Raw genomic sequence first — 18,249 nt, 5'->3', positions numbered from 1 at the left:
TCAAAATTATAAGTGCATGGAATGCATAAATGTCATCGCAAGACGTTTCAGTATACTTTAGAATTCTTTATTTTGGTTTCAATTTACCAGACTGGCGCAAATCATCTACCTTTTTATTTGCATAAATATTTGTTTCCAAAGAAATACTTTCGGCGATATCCTCGGTAAGGAATTTTTTGAAGATTTCTAACGGCGTACTGCTTACAGTGATACCGCTTTCTGTCTGAATTCCTACGTTTGTACACGGAGAGAAAAATCATACTATATTCACATGGGTTGTGTCACTCATTATTCACATCACCTGTGACGTGCTTTTTTTACACAAAATTCATGTGTTTATTGGGTCGTAGATTTCTATGCAAAAAAAGTTTGGAACATGTAATATATTTGCTTCAAGTCCATGTAGTAAATACTCCCCTCCACTCAATGCGAAATTTGCTTGAAATCTATGCGCTTTTCGGATGGATTTCTTGCAACGGAGATAGAAATGATAGTGCGCATGCGTGACTATATATATATATGACTAGACACGTGAACGGGAGTCACGCATGCGCACTAGCATTTCTATCTCCGTTGTAAGAAATCCATCCGAAAAGCGCATGGATTTCAAGCAAATTTTATATAAAGAGAAGGAAGGCAATTTTATCATGTTTCTTAAGCGTTTATAGTTTACAGATCAATCAGAATTAGTATACATGTCTTTCTAATTTCACACAACGTTTATTCATGCAATAAACACAAGATTTCATGAAAAAATATCTTGCGTGATAAACGATTTTTACATGAAATAGTGTTATGTGAAAAAAGCAACAGCGGCTCATGTGAATATAGTATGATTTTTCTCTCCGTGTATCTGTAAACGGATGAATTGTCGGAGTAAAAGTACCATTTTCAGTCCATTTCATATCTTTTTGAAAATTAGCCAATCGCACAGATAATGATACATGAGACTCGTCCTCCGAAACGTCATTAGCATCCAGCGGCAGAGTATTTTCCTCGGTATTTTCAAGAACTTGTTCTGCGTCATTTTCAGATTTATTTTCTTCAGCTAACCACTCATCAATTGAATTATTGTCATCTTTGTCGCTTGACATAGGCTCTGTAGAGCTACTCCTTGAATCTGAATCTGACTCAGAACTGCTCATTTGTACCTGCTCAATTTTTCTTTTTTTTCAATTCGCACTCATTACAAATATTTTATTTAAAATGATACTTCGAGTTAGGAATAATATTTGTAATACAGTATGTAATAAAGTGTGAACAACTCAATCAAGTATTGCTTCAAACATACACACAAACAGACATACACTTCATACATACATACTTCAAACATACACTCTATTTTTAATTATAAGCGCATATATTACCTACCTTTCTCCATATAATCGAAAATTGAATTTATTGTATAGTTTTTTCAACCTCAATCTAAAATGGAGCAACTGGCTGCAAGAACCAAGTATAGTCTCGAGAAATAGTGGGGACTTGGCCTCTAGAAATAAAAGCATAGGACTGCGTGCGCATGCCATGCGCAACCGACGAACATAGCTATAGGTATAGTTTACCAGGTACATCGAGTGCGCACGCCGACCTCTTGGAGACTCTGCTTTGGGCCAAGCCCCCACTCTATCTTGTATCTATATCTACTTCTTGCATCAAGGTGCACAGTTTTCAATTTTTATCATCTGAATTGAGATTTTTTATCAGGAAGGCTAAAAACTGATGTTCCAAGCGAATTCGTACAATTTTGATCCATTATTCTACCACATTTAATTCGACATTTTGAATTTGAAAAACTGATGTCAAATTCGTAATCAGCGACCCCGAAAACCCCCGAGTAACAATTTTCAAGCGAATCTGAACAGTTTTGAAAAATTGTCCGACATATTGGATCCGCCATTTTGAATTTTGAAAAACCGATGTCAAATTCGTAATCAGCGACCCCGAAAACCCCCGAGTAACCATTTTCAAGCGAATCCGATCAGTTTTGAAAAATTTGTCCGCCATATTGGATCCGCCATTTTGAATTTTGAAAAACTGATGTCAAATTCGTAATCAGCGACCCCAAAAACCCCCGAGTAACCATTTTCAAGCGAATCCGATCAGTTTTGAAAAATTGTCCGCCATATTGGATCAGCCATTTTGAATTTTAAAAAACGGACCTCGGATTCGTAATCAGCGACCCCGAAAACCTCGAGAAACGATTTTCAGGCAAATTGGATCAATTTTTTGAAAAATCGTCCGCCATATTGGATCCGCCATTTTGAATTTTAAAAAACTAACACCGTATTCGTGTTCAGCGACCCCAAAAACCCCCGAGTAACCAGTTTCAGCGATTTTGAAGGAGCTTTTAATAACTTTTTTAAGTTGCGCATATTGCGTCAAAAGCACTTTTGGCCAGTTTTAAATCCGCGCATATTGCGTCAGCGACAGTCAAGGGGTTAATACCAGGAATACAATTTTTGACAATAATTAATTAAAATTTCTATATAAGAAAAAGTTATTTCAAAAAATATAAAGAAACTAATTTTTCAAAAATACCAAAAATTGATTTAATCTACAGATTTCAGTAAAATATGAACTTTATTTAGAAGTATTTCCAAAAATCGTCCACCATTTTAAATTATAAAAAAGTGACCTTCAACTTTTCAATTCGAAATTTTGGAATATTATCCAAAAAAATAAGTACAATCTAACGTTTCTAGAAATTACATGAAACGTTGCAGAAAGCCGATAGTTATTGTCTACTATCCGCGAGAAAATTCAAGGCCCCTGAAAAAGGATAGACTTTCACTTTGAATAATCCTTAAAAAAAAATTGATAGGAAAAAACGGAAACAGCATTTGGAAAGCTTAGAATCTCACAAGCTTGTATACTTCAGGCCGTTTCTCCAAAAAAAATTTTCTTTCTGACAGACGCAAAAATAGATCAAAATGCACCCTATTTTTTGTTACTTTAGAAATTACCTGACTTTGCATGACACTTTTATATGAAAATCTTCATTGAAAAAATTTGAAAAAAGTATCATTTATTCATTAAATCCTTCGGAATAAAGACATTTTTGAATTTTTAAAAAATATTAATTATTATTGTTTTTATTGTAAAAAAAAGAAGACAGTGTTATCTCTCGATCTACTGGGCCGATTTTAATGAATCAAATTTCTGTGCATAAATATTAAACCCACCAATTAATTCAATTTGTTGGAAAAAGTGTAATTATCATTCTTTTCGCGATTTTGGTCATTTCTGTAGACAGTTTTTTTTCTAGGAACAGGTGAAAAAGGGTAGCGGTAGGTAAAAATTTCTTGAATAGAACTATTAAGCCTGCCATAAAAAAGATCCCGGCCAACTCCTTTGCCTGGACTCAGAATTTTTTTCAAAATTTATTAACAATAATTATTGTTTGTATTTATTATAATAATTATTATTAAAAAAGAAATGTCATTTATAAGTAACATACGAATTATTATTTTTGGGCCCTTAGTTACAACATATATACAGCACTGATAATGTTTCGTGAAAAAAATTCTGAGTCTAGGCAAAGGAGTTGGCCGGGATCTTTTTTATGGCAGGCTTAATAGTTCTATTCAAGAAAATTTTACCTACCGCTACCCTTTTTCACCTGTTCCTAGAAAAAAAACTGTCTACAGAAATGACCAAAATCGCGAAAAAAATGATAATTACACTTTTTCCAACAAATTGAATTAATTGTTGGGTTTAATATTTATGCACAGAAATTTGATTCATTAAAATCGGCCCAGTAGATCGAGAGATAACACTGTCTTCTTTTTTTTACAATAAAAACAATAATAATTAATATTTTTTAAAAATTCAAAAATGTCTTTATTCCGAAGGATTTAATGAATAAATGATACTTTTTTCAAATTTTTTCAATGAAGATTTTCATATAAAAGTGTCATGCAAAGTCAGGTAATTTCTAAAGTAACAAAAAATAGGGTGCATTTTGATCTATTTTTGCGTCTGTCAGAAAGAAAATTTTTTTTGGAGAAACGGCCTGAAGTATACAAGCTTGTGAGATTCTAAGCTTTCCAAATGCTGTTTCCGTTTTTTCCTATCAATTTTTTTTTAAGGATTATTCAAAGTGAAAGTCTTATCATTTTTTAGGGGCCTTGAATTTTCTCGCGGATAGTAGTGTACGATGTCATTGGTGTCCCTATTAAAAAATAATACGGATTTTTAAATAGTTTTACTTGGAATTATGACAACCTTTAAATTGAATTAAATAGATTAACGAATTAATTGTCTTTCAATTTTTATAGTTAAAAGTTATGACAGTTACGACAACTTTAGGATGGGCCGACTACTTAGTTATTGTTCTGATGCTCGGAATAAGTTCTGCAATTGGGATTTATTTCAGACTCACAGGAGGTCGACAAAAGACAACGCAGGTGACTAAAATAAAATTTACATTATTTTGAACGGCTACGTTAAATGTTATGTCAAAAATATCCCCGTGTAAATCCTCGAGGATTTCCTCGTGTCAAATTTGGACGGAATTCCTCGAGGATTTCCACGCGGATTTTGTACTCTAATTTTTTTGTCCGTATTTCAAAAATCCGTAAGGAATACACGAGGATTTTATACTTTAATTTTTTCGTTTCTTTTTTAATAATTTTTACGGAATTTACAAGGATTTTGTAGTTTAATTTTTTCGTTTCTTTTTTAATAATTCCCACGGAATCCACGAGGATTTTGTACTTTATTTTTTTCGTCTGTTATTAAAAATCTTCACATATTCCACGAGGATTTTGTACTTTAATTTCTTTTGTCTGAATTTCAAAAATCCGCAAGGAATTCCTCGAGGATTTTGAACTTTGAATTAATTTCCCTGCACCTATAAATTCACGAGGATTTTTATCTTAAAAATGTCATATCTGTGTTTCACTGTCGTCAAAAAAATCCATAATGATTTTAACTTAAAGTTAAATATTTTTATTTCCTGATCGTTGAAAATATCCACGAGGACTTTTCAGTAAATATTTTTTGTCGGCATTTAATTACAAATTTCCTCGAGGTTTTCGAACTTTGAAATTCAAATTTTTTCTCTTTGTACAAATCCTCGTGGATTCCTTGCGGATTTTTGAATTGCAGACAAAAAAATTATAGTACAAAATCGACGTGAAATCTGTGAAGATTTTTAATAACAGACGAAAATTAAAGTACAAAATCCTCGTGGATTCCTTGCGGATTTTTAAAATACAGACAAAAAAATTAGAGTACAAAATCCTGGTGGAAATCCTCAAGGAATTCCGTTCAAATTTGACACGAGGAAATTCTCGAGGATTTCTACGGGGATATTTTTGATGGGGTTACTCTTGTTAATTTAATATTCAAAAGTGTAAAGTGGAATAAACATACTAGGACTGTCAGTACGTCCAAACATTGGAGGAGTAATATCTGCTGAAGTACGGTAAATGTTACTAGGCCCGTATTTGCAAGCAACTGGGCCAATATTGGTAAAAAGTTTAATTTGCCAAACTTGGGCAAAATCTCTTCTTATTACTGGCGTATTAATAACAAAAGTTTTGAATCTTTTACGGCAAATTCTTTTTGCTAATGATGAAACAAATCTCGATCCAATAATAGCGCAACGACGCTGTTAATATTTAAAAGTTTTATCATTATAGTTAAATTAACCTGATAAATGCTTCATACTGGTAGCACAAATGTTTAGATCATTCTTCAAGAAAAAAGCCACTTAAAAAAGGTATTCTTTTGAAAGAAAACGCAGAACATGCCCTGTTTATCACATTTTCTCGCCAACCCTTTGTTGACGAATTTTTGTATAAAAGAGGGAAAGAATTTACATGGTTCTTTAATAAAATCGCAATTATTTAAAACTTATATTGTCAAATTAATAGTATATTAAGGAACAAGTGTCCAAAACAAAGGGCCTTTGTTTACGTCGACGTTTGCTAGCACTTGTTCACGTTTCTGGGTAGCTCTCGACAATATCTACTTTTGGACCAGATCAAGGCAGTAGCGGAAATGAAACAAACTCAAACTTTTATCACCCCTCTCTTCTAACTTTACACACAACGGATTTAGTTTAAAAACATTTATATCAATTTGACACATTACTTTATTTACTACATTATCTTATAGGTAGTAAGAAAACATTTGTTTAGTTTAATTTGTTCATTATATGCTTTCGGCCGATACACGGCATCCTTATGAGAGAAGTTATTGCATACACACCCTAAAATCTTTTTTCCACTTCTACTTTTTATCTCTTTCTCCTTTTAATTTTGTCGCCTGTAGAACGGTAACTTAGGAACATTTTCAAAAATCGATTTTTTTGGAATTCTAAGCCAGAAAGTCGCCTTAATTTATGACTGTGAATATGGAGAAAAATCAAGACACTTCCGAGCAGAACAGGGCGTCTGTTCAACGCCATTTTGAAAAGGAGGAAAATGAACACCCTTCGGAATTAAGTCAGGATTCTTCATAACCTCTACGAAAGAAAATTCGTTACGAAACCCGTTTTAACATTTTACAGCCATTATGGCTGGTTTTCGACCCTGGTGTCGTTTATTTACAAAAATTTATTTAAATTTATTATTTTTAGATCATTTGTACGCGACAAAATGACGCGTTACAGTATGTATGTAGGTCCGTAAACACAAAATGTTGTTGACACAATACCTTTTGTAAATCGAAGCGAATCAACTTTCAAGTTTGCATACACAAAGTTAGAGCCGAAATACAGGAGTGCGATTTTGTAATTTGACTTTGACTTTCGATTTGATATTGACTTTGACATTAACTTTGACTTGAAAATTTATGAAACTACTATATTACGTGGATATTACGTGAAACAAAAATTAGGATATCCCTGAGATGTTCTTGAGGTATCAAAAAAACATACGATTGTTTAAGGTTCGGAATGTCTCATCGACGCCTAGAGAGTAAACGTCTTAGATACCGAATCACTAATTTTCTTTTAATGTAAGTTTTTTTAATGCAAAAATGCTACTTTTTGGGTTTCTTTATACAATTTCACAATTGTTCTAAGCACATCAAATTTAGATAAAAAAACGTATGAAAACGTTGCATCGCAACAATTATGATATATTTTTTTTATCAATTTGATATGTTAGAAAAACTGTGTTATAAGCTAGAAAGCAATCAATGATTATTAAAATTTCTTGAATGTAAGTATTTTTCATGTGGATTACAGTGGACATAAAATAACATGAAAACATTAATAGACGGGAAATAATGTTTGTTTGTTGTTTGCTTTCTTTTAGTAATTTTAAGTAAATGATCTATTTGAAAAAAATTAACAAATAAATATACTTATTTTTTAATGATTCTATACATACTGGAAAATATTATTTTTAAGAAATGGTAATTTCTTGGTAATTACAGAAAATCTTCTACTTTGTCGAAATCATTCTCTCTTCAATTTCATCTTCATTTGCCACTTCGTTATCTAATTATTCGTTTCGAAGATTTATTAGAAATCGCTTATCGTTTGCGAATATTTTATATTAAACAGCAAGAATGGTATACATGTGTTGTGCTCTACAAAATATTCGCAAACGATACAATGTAGATGATCGATTTAAAATAAATCTTCGAAACGAAGAATTAGATAACGAAGTGGTGAAAGAAGATGAAATTAAAGTGGAAAGAATTGTAAGGCTGAATATAATAAAAACTTATTTTACAAACATTTAAATTGTTAAATTTGTTCATTATTTAATCTTTAGTTTTACAACGTTAAAAAAGTTATTAACACACTCACTTTCAGGTAAATAAAATATTAATTAGTTTAAAAATCTATCTGGATTCAAATGTTTTGCTTCCTCGTGGAAGAAGCTTTGTAATCCTTTCGTTTATAAAATTTTTAAAAATGTTGAAAACAAATTTTTCTCTATATAAAAACATGTTATATGAGATATTGATCAATTGTCCAGATGTGTGTATGTGTGTGTGGATCATTTTTGTGAACACGATATCATCAACAGGTTTTACTGGATTTGGATAAAATTTGGTAGGCTTATTTATCAGATTAATCTCTCAAAAATGACGAGACGATTTTTAAAAATACCCCCCCAAAAAATTATATCGTCTTTTTTCCAAAATATTTTTTTTAATAAAAAAATTACAGGCAATATATAATATAATCATCTTCCTTACGTCAAGATGAATCGATTGGTATAATAAAGTATAATAAAGTATAAATTTGGTTGAAATGTAAAAAATTAATGAAATTTAAGAAATCAAAAATTCATATTTTAGCTAAAAAATGTTGTTTTTTTAAATTTAAGTTAATACATATGATAATTGAATTCCTTGCATTGAAACGAACCGATTCGTATATATAAAGCATATGTTACACCCAAAATGAATTAAAATTTTCTTAATTTTACAAAAAATTTAATTAATTTAAAACATTTTTCTACTCTAAATATTTTAAATCAATCAATTGAATTGGAGAATTCATATCATAAGTATATTTATTTGTTAATTTTTTTCAAATAGATTATTTACTTAAAATTACTAAAAGAAAGCAATCAACAAACAAACACTATTTCCCGTCTATTATGCTCGAAAATTGACTTTTTCTATTTCCATGAAATCTTCACGTTTTGAGGTGCCCTGAATCGAAAAATCATGGTCCGGTGAAAGTGTCTGTCTGTATTTCTGTCAATCTGTATATATGCATGTCGGTAGACACAAAATGTTGTTCACACAATAACCCCAGAGAACCCCAGCTACAACTCATGTTCTTGCAAAAATGTTTGTATTTCATGCTTTCTAATGACCAATCTTCTCTACTTGTCTGTTTTTATAATTGTTTTACCCTTCTACAAGAAAAATGAAACATATTTTAAAAAAATAAACTGATAGATTATTCAGCGACACTTATGAAAAACAAAAAATATTATACAAAATGCTGTTATTTACAAACCAAACATGTTCTGAACAAAATGGAAAAATTAGAAGAAAATAGCCGAAAACAGTTTTTTCCATTAAACCAAGAAAGAACGTGGTATAATCGTTTAATGTCTTTACTAAATGAAAGCTGTCATATTGGTTCTACATTATGCGCAATATGACCATAAATTAGGATTACATGATGCAGAAAAAAAACTAACTGTAGTGCGTGAAATTAGAGTATTGTGAAGAGAATGATATCTTTAAATTCGTAGTAACCTTAAGAAAATAGAAATTACTTCATAGAAGAGAAATAATTATAATAATAATTTACCATTGATAAAGAAATAATTCTCAAATCAAAAGATACTTTAAAATTATTCCATAGAATTTAGTAATTTTCAAGAACTTACAATTTTTTAGAATAAGTAATTCACTTTTATTTTACTTCCATTCAATAAGTAATGTATCTTTTTCTTTAAATCAATGATAAGGATAAGAGAAGTTTCATATTAACCTGTATCAGAATCACCTATCAATAAAAAATCCATTTTTTCGGACGTAAGGTCCCTTTTAAATGTCCTGCAGTGGGATTCCGTTAAGCGCCAGCGCTATATGGACCATAAATTCTAAAATTTTTTTTTATTATATATCTCTTTCTCTCTCTCTCTCTATTAAGGGTAATGAAATAACATTATTATTACTCAGGCAGTGGTAGATAGAATTTTCTACCTAATTAGTATATCTACTGATTTCATGGTAAGCATAGCAATATCCCCCTCTATTATATAAATGTCACACGTGTACTATATGTTTTCTAGTCCAATATTGCGGACGTAATTCGTAAAAAATAATCGAATTCACTTGAAATTAGTTACTCGGTTGTTCTTAAGATAGTTGATTTCCAATATAAAGTCACATTTTAAAAGTTTTAAATGGTTTTCCCAATATGGCGGAATTTTTTTTCAAATTCATCGAATTCTTTTAAAACTCATTAATCGGGGTTTTTAACGTCGATCTCGAGTTCAATGTAAATTTTAAAAAATTAAAAATGGCTTTTCTGTTATAGCCAAAATATTTATTCAGATTAATTGAATTTAATAGATATTCGTTCTAAAACAAAATTTTGTTTGAGAAATATGGTGAACTCAATAATGCAATAATTGTAGGTTATGTTTGTAAAATTGTAATATATAATAAGAATATTAAACTATGAGTCAATCCACGAGTGTGACAAGGACGCTCTTATGCAATATTCTATAAGTGTCTCACATGCACTCACGCTTCTCTATTCTTCATATTTTTTTCCTCTTACAGTAATATATATATATATCCAAGTAGTACGGAATTTTGCTTGAATGTCAAGGTGATATCAAGCAAGAATATTCTTGTGACATTCAGGCGATATCATAATGGCCGCTTCATGGGGACATTCCTCGGTGATATTCCTGTGACATTCGCGTGATGTTTGTATGATACCGAGGGGATATTCCCGTGAAATTTATGTAATATTAAGGGGATATCCCTGTGATTTTAAGCGGAATATTCCTGTGATATTGAGGGAATATTCCTCTGATATTGACGGAATATCCCTGTGATATTGAGAGAATATTTCTGTTATTTATAAAAATTTAAAATGTTGTTTGTTTTGATTGTTTTGAATATTTAAATAAAAAAAATAAATAAATGGAAAAGAAATAGAAATTTTTTTTTTAATTTTTTAAATTACCTCATATCACAGGAATATTCCCTCAACATCACAGGAATATTCCGCTCAATATCACAGGGACATCCCCTTCAATATTACAAGAATTTCACGGGTATATTCCCTCAGTATCATACGAATATCACGCGAATGTCACAGGAATATCACCGTAAAATGTCCCCATGAAGCGGACATTATGATAACCGCTGAATGTCATAGGAATATTCCCACTTGATATCACAGTGACATTCAACCAATATTCCGTGCTACTTGGGTATATATATGAGGCAAAATTCCTGAAATGTCCGAACAAAAAATTAAAAGTTCTCGAATTTAATCCATACTTTTCTAAAATGTTGTTATTGTTGGTGAAAGTCTAAAAATAAATTATTATTGAATTTAATAAAATAGTTTTTGAATTACAACGTTTTTAATTCTTGACTTTTGAAAAAAAAAATTTTTTTCAATGTACAATATTTATAAGTAGAATGCATAACAGTTAACATATATATAATGATTTTTAAAGCTTTTTTGACGAGCTACACGCTGTTAATAAATTTTTTTTTAAAATAACATTTGACCTTGAAATTCAAGGTCAAAATTTTAATTTACGTTTATCTCAAAATCGGATTTTTTAAAATTATTTTTAACTATCTCAATGGAAAGCTTGACTAATTTCCTACAAAACATGTAATTTTCAGAGTGGGATCTTTTAAAGTTTTTAAGATATTAATTAATTAATGTTTATAACAAATGGAATATTCTACAAACGAATAAAGTTACCGTAATTATGAACGGACATTTCACGAATTTTGCCTCATATACATATGAGGCATTTCATATGAGAATACGGGGTTATGTCTCAGACTTTTCTCAAAATTCAGTAAATTGTAGTGATAGTGGTGCTAAATAATTGTACAAATTTTGAATTTGAAATTTTTAATATTTTTCGAGATATTTACAATAAAAAATTTGAGCAATATTTTTTTGCTTTACTTATAACTTTTTTCTTACTAAAAATACAGAAAAATTTAAAAACAATTTTTTACGCAGAAGATCTTAAAATTTTAGAAAAAAATTAGTTTTTTAAAAAATATTAATCTTTAAACAATTTGTTTAAAAAATAAAATTTGTGCCTACCTACTCGGCATGGTATTTTTCAGTCTTTTTCTAAATAACATTTTATAATTAATTTTTGATTCTTGGTAATACTTAATATTCTTTTTTTGACACAGAATTAGTCTTCCAAATAAAAAAAAATTGACGATTTATCATCATTTCTTAAAATGTTATTAATTATTTAAATAATTTGTATTATTAATTATTAATTTAACACCCGTTTATCCAAAATAGTTCATATAGGGCTCGTTGGATGCGGATTTTGATAAGCATTCTAATGGTGTTTTTAAAATTACTCTAATTTTATTTGTTCGTAAAATATTTCATTTTTTATTAAAAACAAAAAATAATGCCATCTCAAAAATGTAACCATCAATTTATTCCGACTTAAACAATATTCATGATTTTTTTCGCGTTTCTAAATGAGGGAGAACATGGTTAAAAGTTATAAGCAAATTTTATTTTTTAAACAAATGGATATAAAGTGTTTTTGGTTTTTTGGATTTTTCTCGAAAAATAATGACTTTTGGTAAAAACTGCATAAAACATAAAATGTGTTTTTTTGAGATCTACAACTTTTGTCTAAAACTTTTTTTCGAAATTTTGCGTTTTTTACGGGATAATCGCAAAAACCATGATCTTATGGTGTTTTTTATCATGATAATCAAATTTGCGCCAATTTTCACTATCATTTTCGTAATCAGCGCACCAAAATAGGTTAGTATACCAAGCTTTATTAAAATCGGAGGTACCCCTACTTCTCTAAAATGTTGTTATTGTTGGCGAAAGTCTAAAAATCAATTATTATTGAATTTAATAAAATAGTTTTTGAATTACAACGTTTTTAATTTTTGACTTTTGAAAAAAAATTTTTTTTTCAATGTACAATATTTATAAGTAGAATGCATAACAGATAACATATATATAATGATTTTTAAAGCTTTTTTGACGAGCTACACGCTGTTAATAAATTTTTTTTTAAAATAACATTTGACCTTGAAATTCAAGGTCAAAATTTTAATTTACGTTTATCTCAAAATCGGATTTTTTAAAATTATTTTTAACTATCTCAATGGAAAGCTTGACTAATTTCCTACAAAACATGTAATTTTCAGAGTGGGATCTTTTAAAGTTTTTGAGATATTAATTAATTAATTAATTAATGTTTATAACAAATCAAATATTTTACAAACGAATAAAGTTACCTTAATTATGAAGTTAGTAATTGAAAGTTAACGTAATTCCGCATCCAACGAGCCCTATATGAAGTAGTGTAGTGTGCTTTTTAGCACACAAAAAAACCTAGTCTCATTTTTGTTGCAAATCAAAATGAGTCAATAGTAAACGACATAGACAGTGGCGCCACCAACCTGGTTCATTTTTTTTCACATTAAATATGGCTAAAGAAAGATTAATTTTTAAAGGAAATATTCATGAAAAAGATAATGGTTTTATCAAAAATGTCTGAAAAAAAATTAGGTTTTAAAGGAATGAAATTATTTTAAAGGTTGAAAGAATTAGTTATTTTTATAAAAAAATATTGTTAAAAAATGAATTACTTTATCAAAAATATTGTTAAAACAATAAATTTTTTTATCAAAAATATTGGCGAATGAAATTAATTTTTTTATCAAAAAAAGGTAACAGGTTTAAACGGAAATATTAGTAAAAAATTTATTATTTAAACAAATATATTGGTGAGAAATTCATTTTTTGTCAAAAATAATGTTGGTAAATAATTAATAATTTTTTCAAAAATATGTCTGAAAAAAGATTATTTTTTAAAGGAAAAAAGGGTCAGTTGGGGTAGATGGGGACAGGGGGTAAATAGAGACAAGAGGTTTTGGAGCTTAATTTTCAGTTTTAAAGTTAAGTTCAACGTCAATATTTAAACCTTAGATCACCTGCAAGAGGTTTTGAGTATTGACAAGCTTTTATCTTGACAATTGGCGGCAAGATAAAAAAAGTTATCGCTCAATGCATTTAAACATGAAAATCAAAGTCAAACTGTTTCAGTATTTTGTCTCGCATTTCAAAGAAAACAGACTTAAAAATCATACCAAATTTTTTTCTTATTCCTTATGACTCCTATAACAGAAATTCACTTGAATTTTTCATTTTTGTCAGTTTGGTTAATAATGACAAGCTGTCCCCATTTACCCGGAGTTTTCAAATTTTTGGGGTAAATGGGGACAGCTTGCCATTATTAACCGAATTAACAAAAATCAAAAATTCAAGTGAATTTCTGTTATAGGAGTCATAAGGAATAAGAAAAAAATTTGGTATGATTTTTAAGTCTTTTTTTTCAAATGCGAGACAAAATACTGAAATAAAAAGAAATAAAAAAAAATTTCAATTGGTTCAAGTATTATATATTGTAACCAAAAAATGATTTTATTAATGATGCTGAATGTTAAGAAAAATCAATTAATTAAATCAAAGTTACAAAAGGGAAGACTCGAATAGATTGTTTGTTGGGCGCCAGTCCTTTCTTGGGACAAAATAAAAATAAACAAATAATAAAGGGACAAAAGAATTAAATTGATTAAATAGATTAAATAAATTTTTCTTTAATCATCGAATTAGTCTGGAAAAATACACAAGGCCACCAGGCAAATTATTTTTGAGACTGTCAAATTCGGCAATTAAATCAAAATTATCCTTGATTGTTAAATTAGTCTGAAGAGTACACACGGCCACCAGGCTTTTACTCAAAGACTGTCAAATTCAATAATCAAGCGAAACTCAAAGCAAAGAAATGATTCAAAATTTAAATTAAATTAAAATAGTCTTCCTTTTACTCGGCCTGCCGCAGTCATAATTCTTGGTTAACAGTAGAGAGGGCGGTTCGGAAAAGCCATATTCGAAAAGATTTTATTTTTAAATTAAATAAAACATGAGATTTTCTAAAAAACAAGGTTAATAAATTTCTTTATTTTAATCTTTTGAACATGATAAAATTTGAGTCAAGACTCGATATAATTCAAAAGAAGGAAATAATTACTTATTCTTTCTTTTTAAAAGAATAAGGATTCTTTAATTCGAGGAATGGAAAAATGGAAAATTGAAATGGATACAATAATTATTAAATGAATGACATTTCAATCAATTTTTAAACAAAATTTATAAATTAAATTTAGAGAATTAAATTCATTCTTAAATAATTCCAAAATCAATAAAATAATCAATTAAATTTAAAAGAAATCATCTTAAATTAAATAAAATTGAAATTCTAAATTAAATTCAGATTTAAAGAAAATTAAATTTAGATCCAAGGAAAATTAAATTCATTATTGAAAAATTCAAACAAATAAATAATTTTGAGATATCATTCATAAATGTAGTAATCAAAACTTTACCAAAGAATTCCAAAAATTGATGTTCAAAATGGCTGACGACGAATATCTCCTTTAATTATTTCCAAATAATTCCTCTTTATTATTTTTGAATCTTTATATTTTTATTTTTGATATTTCCTTTATTTTTTTAATTGTAATAATTAATGGCCAAAACGTATTTTATTTGAGATTTCCAAAAAAAAATCAAAATCGATAATACAATTGAGAAAAAGCGTCAGGTTTATACGAAATCACATTAAAGAATGATAAAAAAGACGTTGTTTGTTTTCACCTAGGAGATTTTCGTTGCCAACCAAAAAAAAATGAATATCTAAAAAAAATAAAAAGATCGGGACAAAAAAAGAAAGTTCGACGGTCGGTAAAAAGATTTTCATCTATATCTTGACGCTGATTGGTCCAAATTGATCAAGTGCGAAATTCAAATTCAATAATAAAAGTTGTTGACAAAAATTGTTTTCTTGAATAATAATTATACTTCTTCTTGATTAACGATTTTAATACGTTAATCCGAAGCAAGATGGTAAATCTTTATAGTTCTTCTCCAATATAAATATTCATGAATTCGGAATTAATATTGAAATTTCCAAAGATAATGCCACAGTTAAGTAAAAATCTTCAAACTTCAAATTGACATAAATCCAAAATATGAAACATTTTATATGGGCTTTGGCTACCCGCAGCAATAGAAGTTTCAAATAACAATTTAAAAATATAAAGAAGCCTTCCAAAAATCATGATAACTTCGAGTGTTCCGCCAGGAAAAAAAGTCAATAATATTCTTAGGGTGATATTTGCATAAAACGTGAAAAATACTTGGCATCTCTCAATTATCCAATTAATGGGTACATCGGAAGTGAATATTCAAGAATCCAAATTTTTAATAATAAAAATATATTTAAATAATCGATAATAAAAATATATCCAAATAATCGATAATAAACTTCAAAACATCCAATTATTGAAGACATCAAAATTGAGGTTAGGTTGACCAATACAAAATATTCAATACAATCAATTTTTCTCAAAGTTTTCTTAAATCTTGATATTTTTCTTAATTTCTTGTTTCAGTTGAATGTTGGCTCGAAAATACATAAATAAAAAGGGATTACAGACATTAATTCTTAATATTAAATTATTATTAAATAAGATTTTTCCATTTCTCGAATCCATAATGTGATTTCGTCCAGTAAATTTTTATATTAAAATATCTTTTTAAAGGAATAATAAACAAAGTTATTTAATATTTTGAAAAATAAATAAATCTTTGTGATTTGTAAAATTGTAAATTTTACAACGTCACAATATCTACTACAAATTTTTTTTCAAGTTTTTTCATCTCTTAATACAGTAATATACTTAAGGAAACTTTATTCTTAAAATTTTCTTAGAAACTATGCTGTCCCCATTTACCTCAAATTTTATGAAATTTTGTAAATTTTGGGGTAAATGGGAACAGTCAGTTTCCTGCGTTTAAAGCTTATCTAAATTTTTTTCTGCTGCATAAAATTAATCCTAGGAACGTAAATGACAACTTTAAAAAAATAAACCCGCAAACATTACCTTTTAAAGGAAGAAACTTACGTAATTTGTGAAAAATAGCGAAGAAGTCGTTGGTGTGAGAGAGACACGAATAGTTTGTACGCGCTGGGCTAACGGGACTTCGTCTGTCTGTAGTGCTAGGTGCCAGTCGGGGAAAGCTCAATCTTGCCGGCAGCCTATAGGGCCCATAAGAGCGACGAAGACGCAACTATTTTATGTCAAAGTAACGAAGGTCGTCTTCTATCGTATCGGTTGGCGAGTAGAGAAAATTATTTGTAATGAGTTTTCCTTTTAAAATATAATTTTTTTTCTCGCCAATTGACGTATAACAAAATATAATAGAAAATCCCCTGATTGACCCTTCAAAGAGGAAACTGTTTCAAATACCTGGAACAAAAGTTTCCAGAAATCTCTGATGCAAAACTAAAAGAAGGGGTTCCGATGTACCGCATATTCGCAAATTGTAAAAAGATGAGCAATTTATTACCAAGATGAGTAGAAAGGAGAAAGACGTATGGCTTAGTTTCAAAGCAGTTGTCGAAAATTTTCTGTGTAATAACAACAGTGAGCAAACAGTTAGTGATCTGATTAAAAACTTTGGTAAGTTAGGATGCTTAATGAGCATTAAGTTGCATTACTTAGACTCGCATCGGAATCACTTTCTTGAAAATTTGGGAGATAACAGTGAAGAGCAAGGAGAACGATTCCATCAAGATCTTAAAGAATTTAAGCGTCGTTATCAAGGAAGATAGGATGTAAATATGATGGCTGACTACTGTTGGATGCTGAAAAGGGATATTGCACCTGGAGGGACCAATGTGAAACGAAAACCATTATACAGATCCTTTGAGGACAAAAGAGTGGGTTACTATAAAAAGACGTGAATACCTTACTTATGTAGTGTAGAACGGGGTGAGGCAGCCAAGCCGGCACATTTTGTTCTGCGAGTAAACTACCATAAGCACTCTACATTATCAACGGCGCGCGATTTGAAAAAAGCGATGCAGAAATAAGAAGCAATTGGCTGTCTCACCCCATTGGCTGCCTCGACCCGTTCTGCTCGGTATGAGAATTTTCATTTCGAGTTTTAAAAATTTAACTTCAATTTCGTAATGAGCGACCCAAAAAACCCCTAGATACCAAGATTTATGAAAATCCATTAATTTTTAAAATTTTCTTCCGCTATTTTGAATTTTGAAAATCTAACTTCAGATTCATAACAAGCGACCAAAAGTACCCCTAGATAAAAAGGTTGAAGTAAATCCATCAATTTAAAAAAAAGTCTACCATTAATTGAGGAACTTGTTTTTTTTATAAAATGAAGGTATAAAATTAAATCTTCCTGAAGGTGAAAAACATGTGTTATATTTCCAGTTAGCATTAGTAACCGGTGATAATTTGGGGTTAAATTGAATATTCGGTCTGACAGAGTGCCTTAATGCAAAAAGACCCCGCACAAAATACATTAAAAATCCCTTTCGGTCAAATTGGTTGAAACTCCGTGACAGTGATGTTCAAGTGATTCTAAGCAAAAGCTCTCAGGGTCACAACCCTCCTTTCCGGGCTAGATTACCCGCTAGAAGCTTCCCAATGGGAAACTGCCACGTGTAACCATTGACGTAT

General features: G+C 29.5%; 1 protein-coding gene across 7 annotated transcripts in view; it reads left to right on the top strand.

The window, feature by feature from the left end:
• Positions 1-18,249, top strand: part of LOC127291230 (putative sodium-dependent multivitamin transporter) — a 425,330-nt gene that overhangs the window by 5,018 nt on the left and 402,063 nt on the right. For 5 of the 7 annotated variants that reach the window (XM_051320226.1, XM_051320223.1, XM_051320221.1 and 2 more), the window contains exon 2: positions 4,278-4,406. The exons of 1 other annotated variant lie outside the window; for it this stretch is intronic. In XM_051320226.1, the coding sequence (XP_051176183.1) occupies positions 4,287-4,406 (120 nt within the window). In that variant the 5' untranslated portion in view covers positions 4,278-4,286. Of the gene's footprint in view, positions 1-4,277; positions 4,407-18,249 lie in introns of those variants that run through there. One more of the 7 variants, XM_051320213.1, reaches the window with a different exon arrangement.

The sequence above is a fragment of the Leptopilina boulardi genome, unplaced genomic scaffold (genome assembly GCF_019393585.1).
Source record: "Leptopilina boulardi isolate dan_hultmark-lab unplaced genomic scaffold, ZJU_Lbou_2.1 LbouV2_13, whole genome shotgun sequence".
In the NCBI taxonomy this organism is placed as follows: Eukaryota; Metazoa; Arthropoda; class Insecta; order Hymenoptera; family Figitidae; genus Leptopilina; species Leptopilina boulardi.
This window is presented reverse-complemented; position numbering and strand designations above follow the sequence as displayed.